The sequence below is a fragment of the Bactrocera tryoni genome, unplaced genomic scaffold (genome assembly GCF_016617805.1).
Source record: "Bactrocera tryoni isolate S06 unplaced genomic scaffold, CSIRO_BtryS06_freeze2 scaffold_25, whole genome shotgun sequence".
In the NCBI taxonomy this organism is placed as follows: Eukaryota; Metazoa; Arthropoda; class Insecta; order Diptera; family Tephritidae; genus Bactrocera; species Bactrocera tryoni.
Window position 1 is genome coordinate 2543197 of NW_024395977.1, and position 25978 is coordinate 2569174.

The following is a 25978-nucleotide window of genomic DNA, read 5'->3' on the forward strand; positions in this document are numbered from 1 at the left end:
CTTGAAGCCAGCTTTAAATTAAGCATTGCCAATTTCTTTTTAGTTGTGGGATTTCCTTGATAAGTTTTCAATAAACAGCTGCTTTTGTTTACGTTTTGCATGCATCGCATTGCCAACCATAGTCACCACACCAACGTAGTGCATTCTAATTTTGGCCTTGCCATAATTTCGAAATAATGAATATATTTTTACAAGCGAGATGAGAAAACGAAAATACTTAAATGGCACTTTAAAGTGAGGAGCAATTTATCCGACAAGTTAGTACCGGCAACTTACTTGCTTAGAAAACGACCTTAAGAGTGTTAGCTGGTTTAAATGCGCAAGAAAATTTACAAACTACAGTACAAAAACAGTAAATTTTTCAAAAAAGAGTACTTTTTCGCATTTTATCGTACAAAATAATTTACACAGAGCAAAGCTTCCAAAAACAGTACTGTCCTGTATAATAGAGTACGTTTGGTCACCGTAGAGATTTCGGCGCATTTTCAACTAATATCGTGCCGCAACCACCGCATTCGCCTTATTTACCTTCGTGTGACTTTTGGCTATTCAGCAATTTCACATGACCACTCCGAGAACATCGTTTTGACTCAATTGAGGATATAGAAGCTGAGCCTAAGAAGGCTCTGATGGCCATCACGACGGAGGATTTTTCCAAGTGCTATGATAACTGGAAAATTCGTTGGCATAAGTGTATTGCAGCGGGAGGGAATTCACCTTTCATATATATATATATATATCGCGCAGTTTTAGGTGATATGTACAACCGTTAGGTGAACAAAACTTAATACTCTGTTGCAACTGGTTGCAAGGGTATAAAAAGCTAACATACATCTGTAATAGCAATATAAAGTCTTGAGTGTAATTCTTATGCAAAGCTCAGTTCTGTTCAAGTGCCACTGTTAAGATTTCTCCTGCCGAGCTGGCAGTGGTGAAACTCCCTCATCACGACCGAGTTAGCCAAAAATATATTTTTACGTACTCTTACGCCCGGTTTCACAGTCCATACTTATGTTGTACTTAAGATAAAACAGGAAAATATTGTTTTACAGTTCATACTTATGTAATGCTTAAGTACTGAAAAGGGGAGACTTAAGCAGTGCTTAAATAACAGCTGATTTTTGTTTTGAATTTGCTTTGAATTTTCAGCGACATCTTTCGTAGCGTAGGGCAAGTGTCCGTTCGTTTGCACTCAATAACAGCTTATACTTTTCCTTCAGTTCCCATAGGTGCTCCGACTCGCTAGTGATGAAATTTGGGGTTCTTTTGTTGTTTTCATCAATTTTGATATAATTTTCCTCGCAAATTTATGTATCGTCTGTTATAATTTAAATATTTCAAACATATTTTTATGAATGACATTTGTAAAACATATGTTGCCCATAACGTTGCCATATATCATAATAAAATTTTATAGAAATTGAGCATTGACTGTGAAACGCAAACGACCACTCAGTTTGCAACAATACTTAGCTAAGATTTTATTTAGGCACAACTTAAGTATGGACTGTGAAACCGGGCATTAGTAGCACATAAGAGCATTTGGTCTCAAAAACCGGTCAAAATTATTTAAAGTGATTTTATGAATGAAAATAAATAAAAATGTATGATTGAAAATAATAATGCAATATATTAAAATAAAATAAGTAAGGAAAGACTAAGTTCGAAGCGAACATTTTATATTGAATATATTTGAGTGGGGGGTATTATCGACCAGTTTTTATTTATTTTTGCGCATCCCACATACTACTAATATGTCACATACTCAAAAAAATGTTTCCTCGGTTTCATTAAGATACCTTACATACAATCAACAATGAGCAAGGTCAAGTGGATGTTCGAAAATATTGGCTACATTTATATGTGGGAGGGTCAAGTTTTCGCACAATTGTATCTATTTTAGGCGCAAATACATATGTATACAATGTTATGAATAATACATGATCTGCAATTCTCATTGAGATGACTCCAATATTGGCGGATATATCCAGCATAAAGTTATCTAGAAGTTCGAAAATCTTTATATTAGGTATTAGAGCTCAAGGAATTTTTTACCCGATTCAACCCATATTTGATATAAAGAAATACTATTGTAAGAAAAGGATTATGTGTGAAAAGTCAACTATAGGTAGCGGGGCTTGAACAGTTTTGGATGAATTTGGACAATTTTTGGTCAAAAGGTGGCCTACTTTAAGGGAATTATTAATGAAAAATTTTATTCCGTTGCATTAATTAATTCTTTATTTGTAAACTGAACGAATCAAATGGAATTTTAAATTTTGTTATAGTAGTTGGTGAAATTTTAGTTTGAATGAAAAAACGAAACTTCCTATGTAAAATGTATGGGAACCTAAAACAAAAATAGCGACCCCTTAGAGTTAAGATACAGCGCCTGGCTTAAGGGAGGATTTTTTGTTTGTCAATCACTAACATTTGAGGGGGTAAGAGTTGAAAAAAAAGGTGCGTGGAGTCCCTATGCGCGGATGAAGTAATACTTCTTAGTGATATTCCAAGAAATGCATATCATTTTATATGAAAGAAAACTAGAAAAGTTAAATTCACATTTTATAAATTTATTATGCACATAAAATGAAGAATAAAGAAAAGTCTAAATGAAGGAACTTTGACCAGAAAAGTAGTTCTGTCTCTTCGCTGCGGAAGAGAATATGCAGCGTAATCATCTCTCTTTTGTAATCCATCAACACGCGTTGAAGGCCCAGCAGTTATCGGCGAATTGACGACCGTTGATTCATCAGTAGTTATAGATGCTCCCGCAGAGATTGATGGAACAGAAAACGTTGAATCTTTTTTTACGCGCTCTCTGATATTCCGCAGCTGTTTTCCTCTTCTTCGTTTGACTGCCAGCTATCATTTCCAATTTCTCCTTTTCCCGTTCTGCTTTCTTTCGTGTTTGGTATTCACGATAATATTGTGCTGTTTTCCCTCCTCTTGAAACACGGGTTACACTGCCTTTTTCCGCTGTAAAATCAATTTAAAATCAAAACATTAAAATTTTTGCCAATCCAATTGATATTAGTTTCAAGGCACAAGTTAATTGCAGAAGGTGCATCTATTACGGACAATTGAAATATTAAAGAGAAACTTACCATCACATAACCTAGAATCCGCTGTGTTATGCGTGCTATCACTGTCATTTATTTTATCAACATTGATCGGAGGTCCAGCCGTCATTAATCCATCAACACGCGTTGAAGGCCCAGCAGTTATCGGTGAATTGACGACCGTTGATACATCAGTAGTTATAGATGCTCCTGCAGAGATTGATGGAACAGCAAACGTTGAATCTTTTTTTACGCGCTCTCTGATATTCCGCAGCTGTTTTCCTCTTCTTCGTTTGACTGCCAGCCATCATTTCCAATCTCTCCTTTTCCCGCTCTGCTTTCTTTCGTGCTCGGTATTCACGATAATATTGTGCTGTTTTCTCTCCTCTTGAAGCACAGGCTGCACTGCCCGCGTTGAAAGCCCAGCAGTTATCGGTGAATTGACGATCGTTGATTCATCAGTAGTTATACATATGTAGATGCTCCCGCAGAGATTGATGAAACAGCAGACGTTAAATCTTTTTTACGCGCTCTCTGATATTCCGCAGCTGTTTTTCTCTTCCTCGTTTGACTGCCAGCCATCATTTCCAATTTCTCCTTTTCCCGCTCTGCTTTCTTTCGTGTTTGGTATTCACGATATTATTGTGCTGTTTTCTCTCCTCTTGAAAGTTATACTTCTTAGTGATATTCCAAGAAATGCATATCATTTTGTACAAAGAAAACTAGAGAACTTAAATTCACATTTTATAAAGAAAAGTCTAAATCAATTATCATTTCTGGGTTCTGGCGGATTGATGTCTTAAATATTTACAATATTATTATGATATCTAAAATACGATATGAAATGGTTTACATCTATTTTATCTATACTTCTCGCGAATACCGCGTCAATAGTCGTACCTCCTTTTGTCGTAGGATCATTTCTTCCATTGATCATTTCTAATGAAAATTTCTCTCTGAGGAATGCCAGGTCAGCTTCTGGCAATGAGAAATTTACATTGAAATCTCCCGCAAGGAGTACCGGTTGTTCGCTATACTCTACTGGTTCTCTGATAATATCTGCAAAAGCATGCGAACCTGCAGTTGACAACGGTAATAAAGCTTTACCGATGAACAATTTTATATCTCTCATCGATGAATTTGGTGATATATAAATGGCAATTAAATTCAATTTTTTACTATTATGATTATCGCTAGGGTTCATTTTGCATTCTACCGCACACAAATCGCCTATTCTTGTTGATGTTGATATCGTCACATCAGCATCACTCACGTACGGAGATTTTATATCTAAATGAGGAGTGAGAATATGACATTTGTCTTGCTCAATGTGATAAATAGCAACACCTGGGGGCTTACTCTGTAAAGCGATGCGAAAGACAATGCGATTCGAAAGCCCAATGCGATGCGATAGGCAATTGATACTCTGTATTGCTTCCGCATCACTAACAATGTTGTTCACCTTTGCTTTTTTTCTTTTTATGTAATAGTTGGCATTACTTCCAAAAATGTCAAAGTATAAACGAGCAAAATAAAGAAAATAATAATAATTTGTTCGTTAAAACTGTTTTAAATAATTTAAAAATGAATTCTGTGGCATTGTGGGATCATTATTATTCTCAGAAAAGAATTGATAGAAGAATTATTCGAGATAATTCGGACATTATGTCTCTAAGCGATAAAAGATTAGTAAAAAATTGCGGTTTTAAAATGTACTTAATGTACTTTAAAATGCACTTAACATCTACACATTCTGTGTTTTTAGCTTCATGCAAAATTTCCGCCTTAATAAGCACGCATTTTTATATGTTTTGGACAACATAAGACCCCAATTAAAAGTCGCTCAAAGGACCACATCAATTCCAGAAATTGTAAAACTGTCAACAACCTTGAAGTTCCTCGCACAGGGCGGGTATCAACACTCGGTCGGCCAAGATAGGCATTCAGGGCTAGCCCAACAATCGGTTTCCCGATGCATCTTGGAAGTGTGCGATGCCATCGAGAAAACTCTGTGCCCAAAGCATATCGTGTTTCCCTTGACCATTGAGGAAAAAATTGAAGCAAATAGAACCTTTTACTTGACGTCCGGAATTCCAGGCGTAATTGGAGTGATTGATGGGACGCACATCCAGTTGATACGACCATCACGGAATGAACATTTATTTTTTAATCGTAAACTAAAACACAGCATAAATGCAATGGTGGTAAGAACATTCATAAATACGATAATATACATGTACATACGTTGCGAGCATTGAAATAGTAGTGGCTATTGACAAAAATAGTTTCGCTTTAAATTTTGTTTCTTTTATGGTATTGAAGTTGATTATTATTCTAGTTATATTCTCTGTAGTGTAACGGTCCTGTTATACACAACAATAAGTGCGAAACACCTACCGTTACTTTTTTACAGCTAATTATATTGTGATACCTGTTTTTATGAGCGAGCATTAAAATAGTAGTGAACGGTGAGCTGATTACAAACAGATAATTTTTACTAATAAAAACTTAATAAAAAAGTAACTTTTTTGTTATTTTATTTATTATCCAATGAAAAAAGCTAAAAAATATGACTGTGCATATTTTAGTGGGCCGCGGGAAGCACTGCAGTGAAGAGAAACGAAAATGGATTCAATCTCTCATAAACAGTGGTAAAACATACAAAGAAGTAGAAAGTCTGGTAGGGTGTTCAGCCACAATGATTCGCAACGCAATTATTTATAAAAAAAAGATGAATAAAGGGGCGCGAGGCGGATTCTTTCTGAGAATTCTGTACGTAAAAATTGTAAGATGTGTTAAGACTCGGCCTACAATGTTGGCTGTGGAGGTTCGGAACGAACTGAACTTGCCCTGCGGTGTTCATACAGTAAGAAGACTTTTACGTGAACATAATTTATATGCCCGCAGTCCTCGAAAAGTACCGCTACTAAAAAAAAAAATCATGTAGCTCGACGTCTGAAATTCGCCAAAGAACACTTACCTTGGCCGATTGAGAAGTGGCGCAACATATTGTGGATTGACGAGTCGAAAGTGGTTTTATACGGCGGAAAAGGATCCCGTCAGTATGTAAGACGCCCCCCTAATACAGAGTACGACCCCAGGCTTACCACAAAAACTTTGAAGCATGGCGGTTCGAGTATCATGGTTTGGGGCTGTTTTTCTTATAGAGGTGTAGACCCAATTTACAAAATTACTGACATAATGGACCGATACGCATACGTGAATATATTGCAGAATATTATGATGCCATTTGCTGAAGAGGACATGCCGCTGAAATGGATATTTCAGCAGGATAATGACCCGAAACATACCAGTAGGGTGGCAAAGGAGTGGTTTCGGGTCAATGGAATTGAGGTCATGGATTGGCCAGCTCAATCCCCTGACCTCAATCCCATTGAAAACCTTTGGGCAGACCTTAAGAAAGCCGTATGGAATGACAAACCCAAAAACAACAATGAGTTGTGGACCGTAGTGCAGCAAGCATGGCAGATAGATTCTATGAAGAGGCGTTGTATTGCAGTTATTAAAAAGTACTAATATCTCGTATAGACGGAACTTCCAAAAATCCTTCAGTTTAAAAAAAAAAATTATTACTTTACTACTATTTTACTGCTCTCATCAAATTTCATATATAAACACAACTTTGTGAATAAATATATCTTACACCCATTCAAATTAAAATATTTTTATTAATAAACGTAGCCAGGGAAATATGATAAACTTTTCCATTTCAATTGATGTTAAAATTGTTTGGAATTTTGCATAACTCACAGTTATGTAAAACTCTAACACCCACTACTATTTCACTGCTCGCAGCTATATGTATATTGATTCCAATGCAATGACCTAAAACTTTTTTTAGATATGTGATCACAAAATGCAGATAAGGGTAGTAAATGGTAGATTTGGAGGAGCGTCGCATGACTCCCACGTATGGAACCTCTCAGGAGAACGTGAAAGTTTGAGGACGAACTACGAAAATGGAAATAGAAGCGAACGAATTCTTGGTGAGTATATATAACTGTAATAATAACTTATGGCGGCTAAATCGCCATAAGATAAAATTGTTATATATTATTACATTATATTGATGTTTTAAAAGAAATTATCAGCATCTCTCAGCAACACTTATGTATATGATTTTATTCTTATTATTATTATAGGAGACTCCGGATATCCTCTTGAACCTTGGCTGCTAACGCCATATAGGAATGCGCCAGAACGTTCTGATGAACTCTATTTCAACCAACAGTTTACAAAAAGCCGATCACTAATTGAACGCGTGTTTGGTGTATTAAAAGGGAGATTTCGATGCTTGTTATCTGCAAGAGAGCTACATTACGCGCCTGAAAAAGTCGTTAAAATTTTGAACGTATGCTGCGCTCTACACAATATAAGCATTTTGTACAAGGTAAAAGTACCAATTAATATTACACTTGAGCCAGAAGAATTTTCCACCACTAATATAGATTTACCTAATAGTGGTAATTTTATTACTATTGCTAGAAACATTAGGGACGATATTAAAACAAATATGATAAATGCTCGTAACTCAACTTAATTAAAACGAACTATTTGCAAATTAATAAATCCAGTCTTTTATTTCATTGTAATAACGAAAATTAAATTTAAATAATTACAGATTAAATTTGTAGTTTTTAATTCTACTTCTCGCAGTTATATAGTTATTTAACTTACATTTTCCAGTTTCTCAATTTTTGTTCATCAATTTTTTGTTTATATAGAAATTTTTCCTTTTCAAAGGTTAGTCTCCGTTTTTCTAATTTATTTCTTTTTTTCAATGTTTTAAAAATGTTTTTCATATTAAAATTTATATCGTTTAAAAGTTTAATCGAGTTATTGTGGAATATAATTTGGTTTTCGACTTGATGTTCAAGCAGAGTCTGCTGCTTTTTGGGCGGTGGGTGCGTCACATTTGAACAATGTGGTAGTTCATTTTCTTGTGTATTAAGAGGAGTCTGCTCTTTTTTGTGAGGTGTGCATGCCACTTTGGAACATTGTGGTAGTTCCCTGTTTTGTGTATTTGGTTCGGTAGGGTCTGCATTTACCTCCGACATGCTGCTTGTAGCTGCACCGAATGACAAGGTACCACTCATTCCATTTATTTATTCCTCTATTGACAATAACTAACTCACTTGTTGCTCTAACTGTGATAAGGGTATGCAAAGTGACGGACCACTTCCAGTTCCCGAAATATAATTTTTGTTTTGTCGCATTTTTGCCTTTAAGTGAATCTTATAGTCTGCCCAAACCTTTAATTGATTACATTTAATCACATTTATAATTTATATGTGCAATTATTGGAATTACCTTTTTCCACCCCGCATAGGTGGCAATGGTGGCCCAGCTGCGTTTAAATGGGAAACTAAATTTTTCCATAAATTATTGGAGGTATTTTTGGCGTCTGGTGTTTTTAGTGATCCTTTCGATAAATCAGGATGCGCCTTCATGAAATCCACGAGAATTTCAAATTGCTTTGGTTGAGTTTGTTGTTTTATTTTTGGTTCTTCCCTGTAAATTTGTGCAAAATAGTTAATATGCACGGCGTTATATATTTTAGTAGCAATTAAAACAACTAATTTATATTTGAAACTTACATTTTCAAGCAATGCGACTTCTTTATACTTGTAACAAAAAAATTACGAATATAACGCATGTTTGACAATTGCTTTAGCAAAGCAGAGTACCGCTAATGCGAAAGGGAAAAACTGAATGCGAAAGGGAAAAACTAAATTCGAAAATTTCAAAATTTACTGCGATTGTCGAATTATAGAGTACCAAAATTGAAGATGCGAACATTTTCATATTCGTATCGCATTACAGAGTAACCCCCCTGAATTTCTTTTTTCATTTCGTTTAAATCTTACAACGAAATCAAAATTTGGTACGGATACAGGAGGCTCGTTGTCGTTCATAAATGTTTCTGATAACATCAAGATGTTTGACTGTTTAAACACTCTATCTGAGAAATCATCAACATGAGCACGAAGACTTTGACAATTGAATGATATTATTGATAAACATTTTCTTGTGCTAAGAAACTCGAATAATTCTTTTTCTAAGGTGATAATTGGATTTTGACGTAATTTTATCATTTCATCTCGCAAAGCGCGACATGACCTGTCATTGCTTCCAATGCCATGATAAAATTTTTTCTGTTGTTCACTGGGATAATGTAAACTCCTTCAATGGCAACAGCTCTTTACAGTGCAACATAAACTAATTGCTGAGATTGAGCTTTTTCATAATAGTAAACAATTTCATTGAAAGTTCCTCCTTGCGACTTGTGCATTGTCAACCCACAAGCTGGTGCCAGTGGAAAGTGGTTAGCTGATATACTCCTCTGTCTATTAAGATATATTGTTGCGTTTCGTCGGGCAATTGGCACGGCCAAAGGATTGATATTATTTGCTAGCATGAATGATCGTGCTGTAATACGAGCTTTTACCCCAGTTTACCACAATTTGGAAATACTAGCCATACTCGAGTGACTTCCCTATTGTCGTTTCTTTCTACGTGATCTAATTTCCCAATAGCACCTTTAGCTAATCCATCAGCAACTGCGAAGTTGGCTGTTATAATGTAATACTTTCCAATGACGAATGTTAAACGCTGTAGCAGTCCACCGGTATCAGCTGGTAGTGTTTTCTTCTCAAGGGCACTACGTGCGCTCTGTAATTGTTCATCATTTTCACAACCTGAGATGAAGTCTACAGCCGCGGATATGATCTGATCAGGATGATTTGCCAAGATGAATTGATTATATTTGTCGACCGTGGCATTAGAATATCCCAGTCGAATCCCGTGAGGACATAATTGATTGGCTTTTTCTTCTGTCATAAATTTTGATTCTACTAACGCAAGTTCTTCAACATTTAGCCGATCCCCATTCCCGATTTTCGTTAGAATGGTCGAGAAAACCACATTTGCTTGACGCATGACTTGTGTGAGTTCATGCAGTTTGAATGAACGCCAAGTTTGCGACCCAATGTAGTGTTTCGATTGTTTGGTAATTGGAGTAGCTTTAACTGGCGGGAGTTATCTCAAATCCCCAACTAGTATCATGTCTAGTCCCCCAAAAGGTGCATCTGAATTACCTGTTATAATTTTCAATCTCCTGTCGACTCTTTCTAGAAGCTCTGCTCCAACCATACTAACTTCATCGATTATGATCAGGCGAATGTGTTGAAACAATGATCGGAATTGGTGTAAGACTTCTGCACTCAAAGCATTATCTTTACAGGTGGACAACGTCAAATCAGTATGAATGGTGGTACCGTCGATTGCCACTGCAGCTTTTCCTGTCGAAGCACATGTGAGATATGCATTACAGTGTGCGTTGTTGGTTGCATATTTATTGTAAATTTCCATGATGAGCCGAATTACAAAAGTTTTTCCACATCCAGCGGGACCTGTTAGAAATACTAACAATGGTTGAAGTTGTTTCGATGTTAAATGATGGATAGCCTGCAGTAAGATGGATCGTTGTCCGATATTTGTTGTTTGCATAAATTCACAAAATTGTGCATTCGGCAATAAATTTTCTCTTCGCAATTGCTTAGAGTATGTTCAAGGTTGCTAAGCGGAGATCATCGTTGACGTTTGAATTAGGATCCGCGTACATTTCATCGAATGGAAGTGGCTGAGGAACCGCTCCCATAACATTTTGATTGTCTGCTTGCATACAATTTTCGTTCTCACGATACAACAGTTCGCATAGAATCACATAGTTTCTTCAATGTTGATGTTGGACTCAAATTCCTTGCGACGCTCTAGAATAATGTTCTCATTGTCTGCATAAATTTGAAGGAATTTTGATTCAGAAAGTAGTTCTGTCTCTTCGTTGCGGAAGGGAATATGCAGCGTAACCATCTCTCTTTTGTACTCTTCGAATTGGGTTGTTATATTATAATTTGTATATCTTATAACATGGTGTTTAGTCAATTTCTTGTATTCATTATTGGCGTTGCATTTGTATTGCGCACAAAACTGGCCAGAGTTAGATCGTTCAATTCCTCCGGTCGTTGCTCGTATTTGTCGAACACATTATCCCTCCAAATGTCTGTGGACTCTTCAATAAGCTCCATCAATTCTTTGCGTGCTTTTTTCAATCTCTGTCGGTCTATCGGCCACGACGTTGGGATGAATATTATCGATCTAGAAGCTTCTGACATTGGTTTACGAAGTAGCCACCAAGCTGCTTCTTGGCTCGAAATCTCTACTGAGTTCAATAAGTCGACACTCATTTTTCTAGTGATTTCAACCACTCCAAAATCCGAATATTTTTTTGTGATTTCATTAATTTGTCTCTGTAAATTACTGATCCCTCGGTTAGATTTATTAACATAGTCTACCACGTACGTCGCACAGGAATATTCGTCTAATATGAACTGCAAATCCATATTCGATTTTAAAACATTAAATAAGAATGGGTTGAATGCATTATGCCATTTTTCTGCTGGTGTTCTTTTCAAGAAAATCCGTGGCCGGTTAATTCCCGCAGAAAGTATTTTATAGTACTGTTCATCCGAAGTTATATTGTTGCTTAGATAGAAATCATCAATGTCGTTGTAATCGGCTATTTCGTATTGAGACCTTATTTTCTTGTAATGACTAGCGTAACTGACGAAATTTGGGTCTTCTTTCTTCATAGGGACGAGTATTTGTGTAGATCGAGAAGGCAGGAAAGGTGCTTCAAATCGACATTCTTGTGGCTGGTTGTATCTTATTTTTTTATAACACGTAAATGTGTGTTTATGTGTCTGCAATTTGATGTTTCCTGATGCTTCAGATGTGGATACTGCGATTAAAATGTCGATCAATGATATCGCACTTTCTCTGTCTTCCTCCAATGGACGCTTTGGTGCGTTCTCCAGCCAGAGTAGAATACGGGCGTGAGGACTACCACGATTTTGAAATTCGATTCGCTTGAAATAGTCTTTCACCATGTATTGTGCAAATGGTGATGCTTTTTTGCTTTGTAGGAGACTCATTAACGTGTGCACTAATTTGTCGAAATAGATGGCACAGGTTACAGCGTCCTCGTTGATTAATGTACTTTTATCCAACCAATTCAATTGAGCGGTTTCATCTTCAGAAATTACTCTTCCATCTTACATTTTTTGTAGCAGTTGTAACAGCGGGATCCACCCAATTTCATTTGCACTCATCGTGAGAAACACCGTAGGCCTTCCGAGTTGCCGAATCAAGGCGAATAAATCTTTTTTACGCTGTGACCAATAATATGCAGAATTCGGTATTGATTTTAGAAATGCCAGATTTGTGTCGAGGCAATTGTGGATATACTCTTCCGATTCTATTTGTTGTCTCGTCACTCTTGTGCCATTCCCGATAAACTTGAAAGCAACAGTCAGGGATGAAGCAACACGAAGTCTCATATTTTTTGCAGCCATATAAAGCAAATGGCGAGGAGTAACCCCACGTCGATCCACTCGTCTTATTTCACTCGATGCCATTTGGAAAGGTGTAACTGAAATTCCGTCTCGAAATGTTCTTATTTGTCCATGATATATACTAGGAAAAGAAAATTCCTCGGCATAATCATCGAACAGCAGACTTTTTGGAATTTGATTTTCTCCTGGCGCAAGTCGCAAATATTTATCTTCATCCCATAATAGCGTTTGATGCTGGGCAGTGAGGCTATCTTCGATTGTGATTTGTTCACTGACTTCGTCGTTTGGCATATTCCCATCACATATCGGTCCATTCAAGAACTGCTGATCAATTTCTATATCTTGATAAAGTGGTGTACCTTTGAGAAAGTTTAACCATGCTCGAATTGTCCTTTTATTAACCAAGCCTTGAACATAGCTCGATTTGTGAATCTTCCGTTTTTTATGTGCACGTTGATACTGTGATCATCTCCAATATTGCGTAGTAGTTTTTTTACCATCGTATCCACGTCAACCGGCACATTTATAACCTGTTCATATACTCCAAATTGCCCATGCACGTGTCTCAAACGTTTTATTTTCATGAAAGGAATTCTGGGGGAAATTAATCGTTCCGTTATAATATCCAACGGTGGCAAACCATAAGGCATTGGTGGATATTTGAAACCATTGTAAACTGCGTAAGTTGGTATTTTTTTGCCGCAGTGATTGCAGACACGCTGAACATGGTTTAATATTTTCACTTGGAACATCCGGTAGAATTCTGTAAAGTACTTCCTGATCAATATTCTCAGGAAGTGCGGTTAAATCTGGCTTGAACCACAGGCGCTCACATATCAAAGAAGCAAATCCAAAACTATTATTCATAAATTATGCCATTACAAACTCATGTGCTTTTTGATGTTGTTGGAAGTGAGCATAAGGAATTTGTGGATTATTTCTCACTTTTTCGATGCCGGTATTATTGGTGTTTTGCTCTGTATCCTCGGTTGTACTCTCGTTTCTTTGCCGTGATGGTGCGGCCCTTGCCAATTCTCGCTGAGATTTTTGCCGTGCTCTATACTCTCGCTGATACTTTGCTGTTTATTTCCTTCGTGGTATATCCCTGAAATGTATACCACTACTTGTAGAGGGTCCTGCAAACGTTAATGGATCAACACACGTAGAAGGTCCTGCAATCGTTGATGGATCAATGCACGTAGAAAGTCCACCAATCCTTGTTTGATCAACATTGATCGGAGGTCCAGCCGTCACTAATCCATCAACACGCGTTGAAGGCCCAGTAGTTATCGGTGAATTGACGATCGTTGATTCATCAGTAGTTATAGATGCTCCCGCAGAGATTGATGAAACAGCAGACGTTAAATCTTTTTTACGCGCTCTCTGATATTCCGCAGCTGTTTTCCTCTTCCTCGATTGACTGCCAGCTATCATTTCCAATTTCTCCTTTTCCCGCTCTGCTTTCTTTCTTGTTCGGTATTCACGATAATATTGTGCTATTTTCCCTCCTCTCGAAACACGGGCTGCACTGTCTGTTCCCGCGGTAAAATCAATTTAAAATCAAAACATTAAAATGTTTGCCAATCCAATTGATATTAGTTTCAAGAGCACAAGTTTAATGCAGAAGGTGCATCTATTACGGACAATTGAAATATTAAAGAGAAACTTATCATTACATAACCTGGAATCCGCTGTGTTATTCGTGTTATCACTATCATTTATTTTCTCAACATTGATCGGAGGTCCAGCCGTCATTAATCCATCAACACGCGTTGAAGGCCCAGCAGTTATCGGTGAATTGACGATCGTTGGTTCATCAGTAGTTATAGATGCTCCCGCAGTGATTGATGGAACAGCAGACATTAAATTTTTTTTACGCCCTCTCTGATATTCCGCAGCTATTTTCCTCTTCCTCGATTAACTCCCAGCTATCATTTCCAATTTCTCCTTTTCCCGCTCTGCTTTCTTTCGTGCTCGGTATTCACGATAATATTGTGCTGTTTTCCCTCCTCTTGAAACTGCACTATTTTTTCCCGCGGTAAAATCAATTTAAAATCAAAACATTAAAATTTTTGCCAATCTAATTGATATTAGTTTCAAAAGCACAAGTTTAATGCACAAGGTGCATCTATTACGGACAATTGAAATATTCAAGAGAAACTTACCATCACATAACCTGGAATCCGCGTATTATCACGTGTCACTTATTTTATTGTTTGACTGTGTACTAATATTACAAATAGTACGTCAATATTATATAGAACACGAATTAATTAGTAAATAAACATTGTCTACAGAAATGATCCTGTGAAATCTTAACTTTTCAACGGCTAGCGCAGAGTATTTCAACCAAAAATCATACAAAATGGTTTAGTATTCGCAGAAATTGTCACTGTCACTTATTATATTGTTTATTTGAATCACTATTCACTGTGAAGTCTTAACTTTTCATCGGCTAACGCAGCCGTTCAACCAAAAATCACACAAAATAGTTGAGAAATCGCAGAAATTATCACTGTCACTTATTATATTGTTTATTTGAATCACTATTCACTGTGAATTCTTAACTTTTCATCAGCTAACGCAGCCGTTCATCCAAAATTCACACAAAATAGTTGAAAATTCGCAGAAATTATCACTGTCACTTATTATATTGTTTATTTGAATCACTATTCACTGTGAAGTCTTAACTTTTCATCGGCTAACGCAGCCGTTCAACCAAAATTCACACAAAAGGGGGCCATCGCCCCGGGCGCAACGTCTTGGGGGGCGGCAAAACGATCTTTGCTGTTTTTTTAAACACATATTCGGGCAAAAATTCCTGCAAATTGTGTCAAAAGTGTATAAGATATAGGGTGAAAATGGGTTTTTTCTATGGCTTTTAATAAGATGTCTTGTAAATTTACTATCAATTTCCTCAAAAACCATATTGTGAGAATTTTGGAACTTTAGAATTTGCGGGGCTTCTAGTTCCTTAATTTTATATACTTAATATCGAAGATATTTTGTAAAAATTCACTTCGAAGCACATCATGAAACTTGTAGGTAGGTAGATAAAGGGGGGCGGCAGAACATCCTTGGCCACGGGCGCCCGAAGTTGTAGCTACGCCACTGTATGCCGAAGCATAGAATATGAAGAGACATAAATACGCTCCCAACGAAGAATTTCGTTTTGCTTTTCGTTTATGTTTTATTCCATTTTGACAGCGAAAAATGTGTACAAAATACACCTCTCACACAGAGAACATAAACACATTTTTTTATGTTCTCTGTCTCACATACCCAAGAATATGAAGAGACATAAATATATGTATGCATGCCCATGATGATACTCTCAAACAGAGAATATTGAAGAAAAATGATTTCTTTGATTTCTTTCCATTTTGTATGGAAATATGTATGTAGAACTTTTTTTATTTTTGATTTATTATTTTTCAAAAAATTATTCAATGTTAATTTGATCTTATTTTATAATTACTCATTTTAAATATATAAAAGGTTTACCTAAACATTATGAAGATATTTTCATGATTCATACGCAATGTACGAATATAAAAAAATTCGTTTTGCCGTCGGCATTTCAATTTCTCATGCTTCAATTTTTGCATACATCTTCTATCCTATCTTGTGTATCTGCACATGCTCATATGAGTGTATGTATACGCATGTGCGCGTTCAGAAATTTTTCATCACTTATCAATATACTTATTACATGTGCGCGCATTGACTTGTTCATACATTCATATATACCTATATGTACATATATTTGCATACATTGCCGAATAATGCACAAGCATACAAACATACATATGCGTACACATAGGCGAAGCTGCTACAGCGGCAAGGCGTGACAATCGGCGGCCATTACTTTACTTATGCCATAGAACTTCTATTGCTACGAATATGTAAATGACAACGAAATAATGCAAATATGCATATTTCTAAATGTCATTAATTTCTTTGAAGAAGTATAGTCTTAACTTTTCAAAGGCCAACGCAGAGCGTTTCAACCAAAAGGAATTGATTCATTAGAATCACCACTCAGAAGTCGTTTTATCTGTTGTAAGCAAATGATTTTCGAAGAAACATCATTTCTAATATGCCATAAGACTAAATTTGAAATGAACTTCTTAACCTCACGCTGTCAGATAAAACGAAAATACTTCGTCATCGTGGGTCGATTTCCAAAAAATGGACCAACGCATGGTATTTCAACAAAAAAGCACATAAAATAGTTGAGAATTCGCAGAAATGAAAGACAAAGGAAAGAAAAAGCAGTACAACTTCAATAATGAACAAGCATACAAACATACATATGCGCAGCAGCAGCAAGGAAAGAGTTAACAATCGGCGATCCATTGTATATTTCTTCCATGCATAACCAAACCATAATTAGGACAACGCAATTCAGGTGTTAATGGTGGTCGAGGTGGTAAGCGCTTCAAAAGTTACGACGAGCACGTAGGCGCGTAGGTTCGAATCCCACCAGAATTTATTTTTTTTAATTGAATATTTTATCTTATTTTATAATAACTCATTTTAAATATATAAAAGATTTACCTAAACATTATGATGATATTTTCATGATTCATACGCAATGTACGAATGTAAGCAATTTCGTTTTGCCGTCGGCATTTCCATATTGACATGCAAAAGTAATTATGTATTTCATTGTTTCGTTTTGGCCCAATTTTGTATATTTAAGACAAGTGTCAATAATTGCGCCAATTTTCATAAAGTTGGAAATTTTGCGCGAATAAGACGTGTGCGGTTTAAGTCGTGATTATTACTTATATTAATTAATTTGAAAATGCGAAACGAAATTTAAATAAATTTAAGTAAATTTACATGTATTTTCGTTTATATTTAATTGTCAATAATTTTTTTAAAAACTATTTGCCCTAGTTGTCAATTTTTTATTTTCTCACACATTTCAGCCGATTTTTGTATAGAAATTTGATTATTTTTGATTTTATTATTAGAAGCAAAATGCGAAACAATCATACATACATATATTATGTCGTTTCCACATTTGTCTGTATGTTTGCGAAAGCAAATGTTCTACAAAAGCATATTTCTATACTTAAACAAAATTATTAGAAACATCGTATGTTTCTTATGTACATGCATAACCAAACCATACTTAAGTCAGTATATGATCACAGCAATATACATAATATACATATACATGATATTGCTGTGATAAATTTAATTTCTATTAGTAAGAAAAATATTTATTTGTATAGTATACGATGTTAAAAGGCATACATCTTCTATCCTATCTTGTGTATCTGCACATGCTCATATGTATGAGTGTATGTATACGCATGTGCGCGTTCAGAAATTTTTCATCACTTATCAATATACTTATTACATGTGCGCGCATTGACTTGTTCATACATTCATATATACTTATATGTACATATATTTGCATACATTGCCGAATAATGCACAAGCATACAAACATACATATGCGTACACATAGGCGAAGCTGCTACAGCGGCAAGGCGCTATTGCTACGAATATGGAAATGATAACGAAATAATGCAAATATGCATATTTCAAAATGTCATTAATTTCTTTGAAGAAATGAATGATCCTGAGAAATATAGTCTTAACTTTTCAACGGCCAACGCAGAGCGTTTCAACCAAAAGGAATTCATTCATTAAAATCACCACACAGAAGTAGTTTTATCCGTTGTAAGCGAACGATTTTCGATGAAACATCATTTCTAATATGCCACAAGACAAAATTAGAAATGAACTTCTTAAACCTCACGCTGTCCGATAAAACGATATACCTCGTCATCGCGGGTCGAATTCCAAAAAATGTGAATGAAGACTAACTACAGAAATAATCCTGTAAAGTATAGCCTTAATTTTTCAAGGGCCAACGCAGGGTATTTTAACAAAAGGGCACATAAAACAGTTGAGAATTCGCAGAAATGAGAGACAAAGGAAAGAAAAAGCAGTATAACTTCAATAATGAACAAGCATACAAACATACATATGCGCAGCAGCAGCAAGGAAAGAGTTAACAATCGGCGATCCATTGTATATTTCGTTCATGCATAACCAAACAATAATTAGGACAACGCAATACAGGAGTCAATGATGGTCGAGGTGGTAGGCGCTTCAAAAGTTACGACGAGCACGTAGGTACGTAGGTTCGAATCCCAACAGAATTTATTTTTAATTGAATATGTCACCAACCAAAAATTTAAACATTGTTCTACAAAAACAACAACAGCATAAGCATGGCAACATTGTGTTGTTGGTAGAAAAGCCGAGCTGTGCCGAAAGAAACGAACAAACGATCGCCGTTTGTCACCGCTTCGCTTGCTGCTCGAACATCTTCGCAGACAAGGTTGCGTAGATTCATATTGAGCAAGGTTGTGCAACCTGAATCTATCGCAACCTTAGAGTTAAGCTACAGCGCCTGGCTTGAGGGAGGATTTTTTATTTGTCAATCACTAACATTTGAGGGGGTAAGAGTTGAAAAAAAAATTTAAAATTTTTTTTTCAAGCACCCTAATCTATATACTACCCGTCTATAATAAATTACCAGGATTTCAGTATTTGATTAAAAAAATAAATAAATAAAGCATTACTTATTTTATGCAAGTGACCAAACTAATTCAACGTGCTTTTTTTTAAAGCATAGGAAAGATGGGGAAAAAGTACAAGTTTATATGTTAAGTATACTACAGAGAGTAAAAAACCCTAACCAAAAACACAAATTTCTTATAAATTAGTTTTTTTTTTGATATTTCATTGTTTTTCCGAAAAAAAAAAAACAAAAAAATATATCAACTAAATTAAACTTAATATTATTAAAATTAAATGCATACCATGTTGTCTAAAATCCGTAACAAATATTATCCAGAATTTATTTCACGAAACACAAAACACCAGTTGCAACTTCGAGAATAATAGAGAGTATCGAGAATAAGAACGTGCGTACTGAACGAAGTCTAGGTTCCGACTACTTGGGTGGCAATATAGCGGGCTGAAGGTCAATCATTTAATTGGTTTATTGTACAAGGTCTGTCGCAAAAGAAACAGGACTGTTAAAAAAAAAACCAAAAAAATTAATATTTTTCAAAACTTATATTTTTTATTCAAAGTAGTTTCCTTGTGCTTCGATACAGCGTTTAGCCCGGTCAATTAGCATTTTAAATGAGTGTTTAAGCTCATTTTTCGGAATGCTCTTGAGAGTATCGGTCGTCGCCTTTTGGATAGCTGAATTGTCCTGAAACCAGTGTCCTTTCATGGACAAATGAAGTTTTCCAAATAGGTAAAAATCACAGGGTGCCAGATCAGGTGAGTAGGGTGAGTGATTAATGGTTAATATGGAGTTTTTTGTCAAAAAATCAGTGACAAGCGTCGACCAATGGCTCGGTGCATTATCGTGCAACAGGCGCCAGGACCCTGCCTTACGGTATTGTGGTCGAGCACGACGAATGCGTGACAAAGGACGCTTCATAACACCAAGGTAAAACACAGCATTAATCGTTTGGCCAGGTGGGACGAACTCTCGGTGTACAATACCTCGGAATCGTAAAAACAAATCAGCATTTTCTTTATTTTTGATTTCTGAAGACGACCGACTTCTGATCGTCACAGAGGTCCTCACGACCTTCATGGAATAGCTTAAACCACTCATACATATTACTACGGGATAGGCACTGATCACCATAAACTTTTTTCATCACTTAAAATGTTTCAGTAAACGTTTTCCCAAGTTTAAAACAAAATTAAATATTTGCTCTTTGCATTTTACGACCGATGACCAAAAGCTGCTGTCACTTTTTGATCGATAACATTGATTGTATGTAGTTATCCAATTGTGTTACAATTTTTACGAAATGTCAACAAGAGATCAAACTTTTTATTTCATATACCCAACAATAGGTGGCGCCACCAGATACAGTTATATTTAAAAAGTTCTGTTTCTTTTGCGATCGACCTTGTAGCACGGTTACCTAGGTACTAAAATCAAAAAATTTTGAGTAGCATCGCTGTAGTTTGCAATTCGCACTTTTGCCCGGTTCCTTATTTTCCTTAAGTGCATCGTGAACCTTCTGTATGATGTACGTTCTCTGGTTTGCGTATGCACTATTTGAGTGCCAATGCCATACAAACATATTTATATACATATGTATGTACATATGGGCAGCGCGCACATGTTATTACTGATAAGTGGTAATGTTTTTTGGAGGATGGAGTCATGTGTAGAAGCTCACGCAAGTGAGGAAAGTTCTCTGATCGCCATTCACTTGGGAGTGGCCAGAAACGATTCTTTTACATATGACTCAAGCGGCTCACGACTTCGCGTCTTTGACCAAGTATCCTCTGGGTAGCCTAAGAATATCCGTTCGAAGGCGAACTAAAGTGAGAAGGCGAAACATCCCCTACATAGGGTTGTGCGCTGGGTTTGGGATCCGCCACGTAAAAAAAACTCCCCGAATGAAAGGAAACAACAAGCCTCTGATGAGAGACCCCACATTTGATGACGACCATGGCAAACGAAATAAGGACTACGAATTAAGGGCATGCACCTGGAATGTCTGGTCCCTTAATTGGGTAGGTGTCGCTGCCCAGCTGGTTGATGTCCTCGTGAAAATAGAGGCTGACATCACCGCCGTCCAAGAAATGCGATGGAGGAGACAAGGACAGAGACGAGTAGGTCCTTGTGACATTTACTACAGTGGCCATATAAAGGAGCGCAAGTTTGGTGTTGGATTGGTGGTGGGAGAGAGACTCCGTCGCCGCGTACTATCATTTACTCCGGTGAATGAACGTCCAGCCACAATCCGCATCAAAGCGAGGTTCTTCAACATATCGCTTATTTGCGCCCACGCCCCGACGGAAGAGAAAGACGATGTGAACAAAGATACCTTTTATGAGCTCTTGGAGCGCACCTATGAGAGCTACCCCCGCCACGATGTCAAAATCGTGCTTGGCGACCTTAACGCCAGGGTGGGCAAAGAAGTTATCTTTGGCACTACGGTCGGTAAATTCAGCCGCCACGACGAAACATCTCCAAATGGGTTGAGGCTGATCGACTTCGCCGGGGGCCCGAAATATGGTTATCTGTAGTACTGGATTCCAGCACAAGAAAATACGTCAAGCTACACAGAAGACACGTCTCCAATGTTCTAGACATGCGGACGCTCCGAGGTCCTAACATCGACTTGGACTACTATCTTGTTGCAGCCAAGATTCGCACCCGCATCTGTGCAGCAAAAACGCACGTCAACAAACACAAGGAAGGTTCGACGTCGAGAAGCTGCAATCACAACAGACACCCGAGCGATTTACTACTCGGCTTGCACTTCTGCTCTCTGAGAGCACTCGTCAACAACTCGGTATAAGGGAACTGTGGGACGGCATTACAAACTCCTTACGTAAAGCTGCAACCGAAACCATTGGTTTTTGGAAAGTGTAAAAGAACAACTGGTACGACGAGGAGTGCCGAGTCGCAGCGGAGAGAAAACAGACTGCTTACCTCGCAACGTTACGATCGACTACAACACATGCGGGATGCGATAAATACCGAGAGTTGAAGAGGGAAGCGAGACGCATTTGCAAACAAAAAAAGGAAAAAACCGAAATGCGTGAGTATAAAGAGCTTGATAAGCTGGCCGACAGGGGTAATGCTCGAAAATTCTAAGAAAAAATGCGGCGGCTTACAGAAGGTTTCAAGACCGGAGCATACTCTTGTAGAACCCCCAAAGGTGCTTAAATTATGGAGGGAACACTTCTCCAACCTGCTGAATTGCAGTGAACGTACAACACCAGGAGAAGGCGAACACGATTCCCCAATCGATGACGATGGAGCAGACGTTCCAATGCCCGACCATGAAGAAGTTCGAATAGCAATTGCCCGCCTGAAGAAAACAAAGCGGCGGGGGCCGATGGATTGCCGGCCAAGCTATTCAAAAACGGCGGCGAAGAACTGATAAGTAACATGCGGCTGCTTCTTTGTAAAATATGGTTGGTCGAAAGCATGCCCAACGATTGGATTTTAAGTGTGCTATGCCCAATCCATAAAAAGGGAGACCCCCCAATCTGCGCCAACTACCGTGGGATAAGCCTTCTCAACATCGCGTATAAGGTTCTATCGAGCGTAATGTGTGAAAGATTAAAGCTCACCGTCCACAAACTGATTGGACCTTATCAGTGTGGCTTTAGACCTGGCAAATCCACAACCGACCAGATATTAACCATACGCCATATCGTGGAAAAGACCCGTGAAAGGAGAATCCGCACACACCACCTCTTCGTCGATTTCAAAGCTGCTTTCGACAGCACGAAAAGGAGCTGCCTTTATGCCGCGATGTCTGAGTTTGGTATCCCTGAAAAACTAATACGGCTACGTAAACTAACGTTGAGCAACACGAAAAGCTCCGTCAAGATTGGGAAGGACCTCTCCGAGCGGTTCGGTTTCAGACAAGGCGACACCCTGTCGTGCGACTTCTTCAACCTGCTGCTGGAGAAAATTATTCGAGCTGCAGACTTAATCGAGCAGGTACAATCTTTTATAAGAATGTACAGCTGCTGGCGTATGCCGATGATATTGATATCCCAAACCAAACCAAACTCTATAAGTCACTCATAATTCCCGTCCTGCTGTATGGTGCAGAGGCTTGGGCGATGACAGCAACCGATGAGTCGACGTTACGAGTTTTCGAGAGAAAAGTTCTGCGAAAGAAAGTTCTGCGTTTTCCACGGCGAATATCGCATTCGATGGAACGATGAGCTGTACGAGATATATGACGACATTGACATAGTTCAGCGACAACATGGGGGAAGCAGAGGAAGAGGAGGACCTCCACTCCATTGGAAGGACCAAGTGGAGAAGGACCTGGCTTCACTTGTAATATCCAATTGGCACCCCGTGGCGAAAAGGAGAAACGACTGGCGCGCTGTTGTTAACTCGGCTATAATCGCGTAAACGGTGTCTACGCCAATAAAGAAGAAGAAGAAGTACATTTACTTATTACTTGTTAATAGTTTGTTTAGATGCAGATTATATTATTTGTTTAGGTTTGTTTACATGTGGGACTGACAGACGGACGCAAGAAAACTAGAAGTGGACGCAACTTTTAAACACCTACTACTAACATATGCAACACTGCAAGCCTGACGAACACAAAACATAAAATGAAGATAATAACGAAGGGACGCTAGCGCATAACTGGACGAGAACGACGAGTCGTGTTATGGTCATCAAACCTGAAAGACGTACTATTTTAGCATCATCTAAAATATTTTATAATAAACCATTGTTAAATCATCGACATAAAAGTCTATTTTAATAGCCAATGAGCCGAGTGAATATTTAGTTGTATTAGCATCGCTGAGCAACTGATGCCCAGAGCATACTCAAATTATGGAGGGAACACTTCTCCGGCCGATCAATGGCAGTAACGCTAGGAAAAGGCGAACGCAATTCCCCAAACCGATGACAAGCAGACGTTTCATTGCCCGACCAAGAAGAAGTTCGAATCCGATGGATTGCCGAACGGGGTATTCAAACACGGCGGCGAAGAACTATTAAGGAGCATGCATTAGCTTCTTTGTAAATATGGTCGGATGAAAGCATGCCCAAGATTGGAATTTAAGTGTGCTCTATCTATCAAGCATATTGTGTGAAAGATTAAAGCCCACCGTCAACAAACTGATCAGACCTTATCGGTATGACTTTAAGCCTGACAAATCAACAAAAGACGAGATATTCACCATGCGTCAAATCTTGGAAATGAGTCTGGTGTGGTCAGGCCGCTACGCTTGCCCTAGCCAAATGAACGAAAACACTCCAGCTCTGAAAGAATTTGACGGAGTACCCATCAGGGCAAGCAGAATATGAGGAAGACTTCCACTGCGTTGGAAAGACCAGGTGGAGAAGCAAGCAACACGAACTTGAAATTTAGCATTTTTGATAATATTATAAAGAATATGTTCCTTCGTAAAAGGGGCCGGAGTTATTGAGCGACAGCGTTTGGTTTTTGCATCAGTGCATTGTCGCATACTTTGGCTATTCAACAAACTCAAGCCACCTCTCTGGGGAAACTGTTTTGAGTCAATTATAGACAATAAACGTGAATCGCTGTGCGCATTGGCGGCTAGTCCGGAAATTTACTTTAACAGCTCTTTAGAAGATTAGAAAAAACGTTGTCACAAGTGTGCTGTGGTCAAGGAGACTTGCTTTGAAAAAATTAAGAATTTAAAAATTATGAACAAAGAAGTAATATAGTAATACGAGTATCTTTGCTGCTAGTAGTATTTCTTGACAACCAAAGCAGTTTGGCTCTACTGATGGTCAGAATGGGATCATTGTTACTCTTACAAAGCGTCATTAATTGAAAACATAATATGCGATCAGTTTGTGAGATATAACAATGAAGCTTATATATGTATGTATATAACTCTACATCTTTCTGGAAATCTCTATCTTCAAATTGCTAACTTCAAATCTTTGCACCACCTTTTATTTTTTACTTAGCCTGTAAGGTGAATCATTTTATACTATCATTATCAAATCACAAGGCGATGAATCCTTTCCCCGAAAAAGATAATGGCAAAGCCAGGAAAACCAAAGGAATATCTTACCGCCAAAGAACAGAAAATAAAAGTAAGAGTAAAATGTGAGGTAGAATCACCAGCACAAGTAGAGGAACCTCTCCTAAGTTCAAGAAGCCACTAGACACAAGGAAAGCTGTTAAGAAACTGAAGTAGGACCGTCTCTTGACAGACAAAATTTTGGAGTGCTACGGTATCAAGCAGACTGAGCAGGAGCATGATAGTATACTTGAGTGAGCCAAAAGAGTTTTGAGCATTAAGCATAATCTTCGATCAAGTGTCAGAGGTCATAAGAGGGAAAATATCCTTGGGCAAGAAGCCACGGGTTGACATGATATCTCGAAATCGCCAAACTTGCCAGCTTAGTAGAGCTAGACGTGTATGGCCGCGCGAGAGATGAAGCCACTTCTCATTAGGAAAATATATTAATATTCCTTTCCCAAATTTAAAAATTAAAGCTAGCCTTATCTCCAAGTCAAATGTTTTGAAAAAAATTGTATATCAGCTGACTGTTCTTGCCCGCGTTGCCAACACATTTCACGGAAATATGAAATAACCTAAGTACGTTTTATTTGTCAACGATTTAGATATTAGCTTATGACGTTCAAATACAACACGCCTAATATGGAGAGAGTAAAGAATCGGTAGTCTTATATTGCTGTAAAGGAGCTGGCTCTACGAAACCATGGTCACGTCAGTAATGTTCTATGGTGTATTCGACCGGTGGAAGGCGCTTAAAAAGAAAATTTCTTTTCTTTTCATTCCTTGAAAACTTGGATCATTGACTGGGGAAAAATCGGTGAAAAATAGGCATAGTGAACTTTTTCATGAATGGATCGAGGTTATGAAGGATGGTTTGAGGTGAAGTTTTCTGTAAGGAGCTCTCCGTCAATT

At 37.7% G+C, this 25978-nt stretch overlaps 2 protein-coding genes and 2 pseudogenes across 2 annotated transcripts; 2 read left to right on the top strand and 2 right to left on the bottom strand.

Moving 5' to 3' along the window:
- The first annotated feature begins 4699 nt into the window (after nucleotides 1-4699).
- On the top strand, nucleotides 4700-5320 carry LOC120780382 (putative nuclease HARBI1). The gene is made up of 2 exons (XM_040112669.1): nucleotides 4700-4747; nucleotides 4828-5320. The coding sequence occupies exons 1-2, from the start codon at nucleotides 4728-4730 to the stop codon at nucleotides 5318-5320; spliced, it is 513 nt and encodes a 170-aa protein (XP_039968603.1). The 5' UTR covers nucleotides 4700-4727.
- A 1603-nt stretch (nucleotides 5321-6923) lies between these two features.
- LOC120780637 (putative nuclease HARBI1) lies at nucleotides 6924-7659 on the top strand. The gene is made up of 2 exons (XM_040112898.1): nucleotides 6924-7069; nucleotides 7226-7659. The coding sequence occupies exons 1-2, from the start codon at nucleotides 6940-6942 to the stop codon at nucleotides 7621-7623; spliced, it is 528 nt and encodes a 175-aa protein (XP_039968832.1). The 5' UTR covers nucleotides 6924-6939; the 3' UTR covers nucleotides 7624-7659.
- Nucleotides 7660-16532: 8873 nt separating this feature from the next.
- Nucleotides 16533-16722, bottom strand: LOC120781005 (annotated as a pseudogene).
- A 1448-nt stretch (nucleotides 16723-18170) lies between these two features.
- Nucleotides 18171-18373, bottom strand: LOC120781050 (annotated as a pseudogene).
- Nucleotides 18374-25978: the final 7605 nt, after the last annotated feature.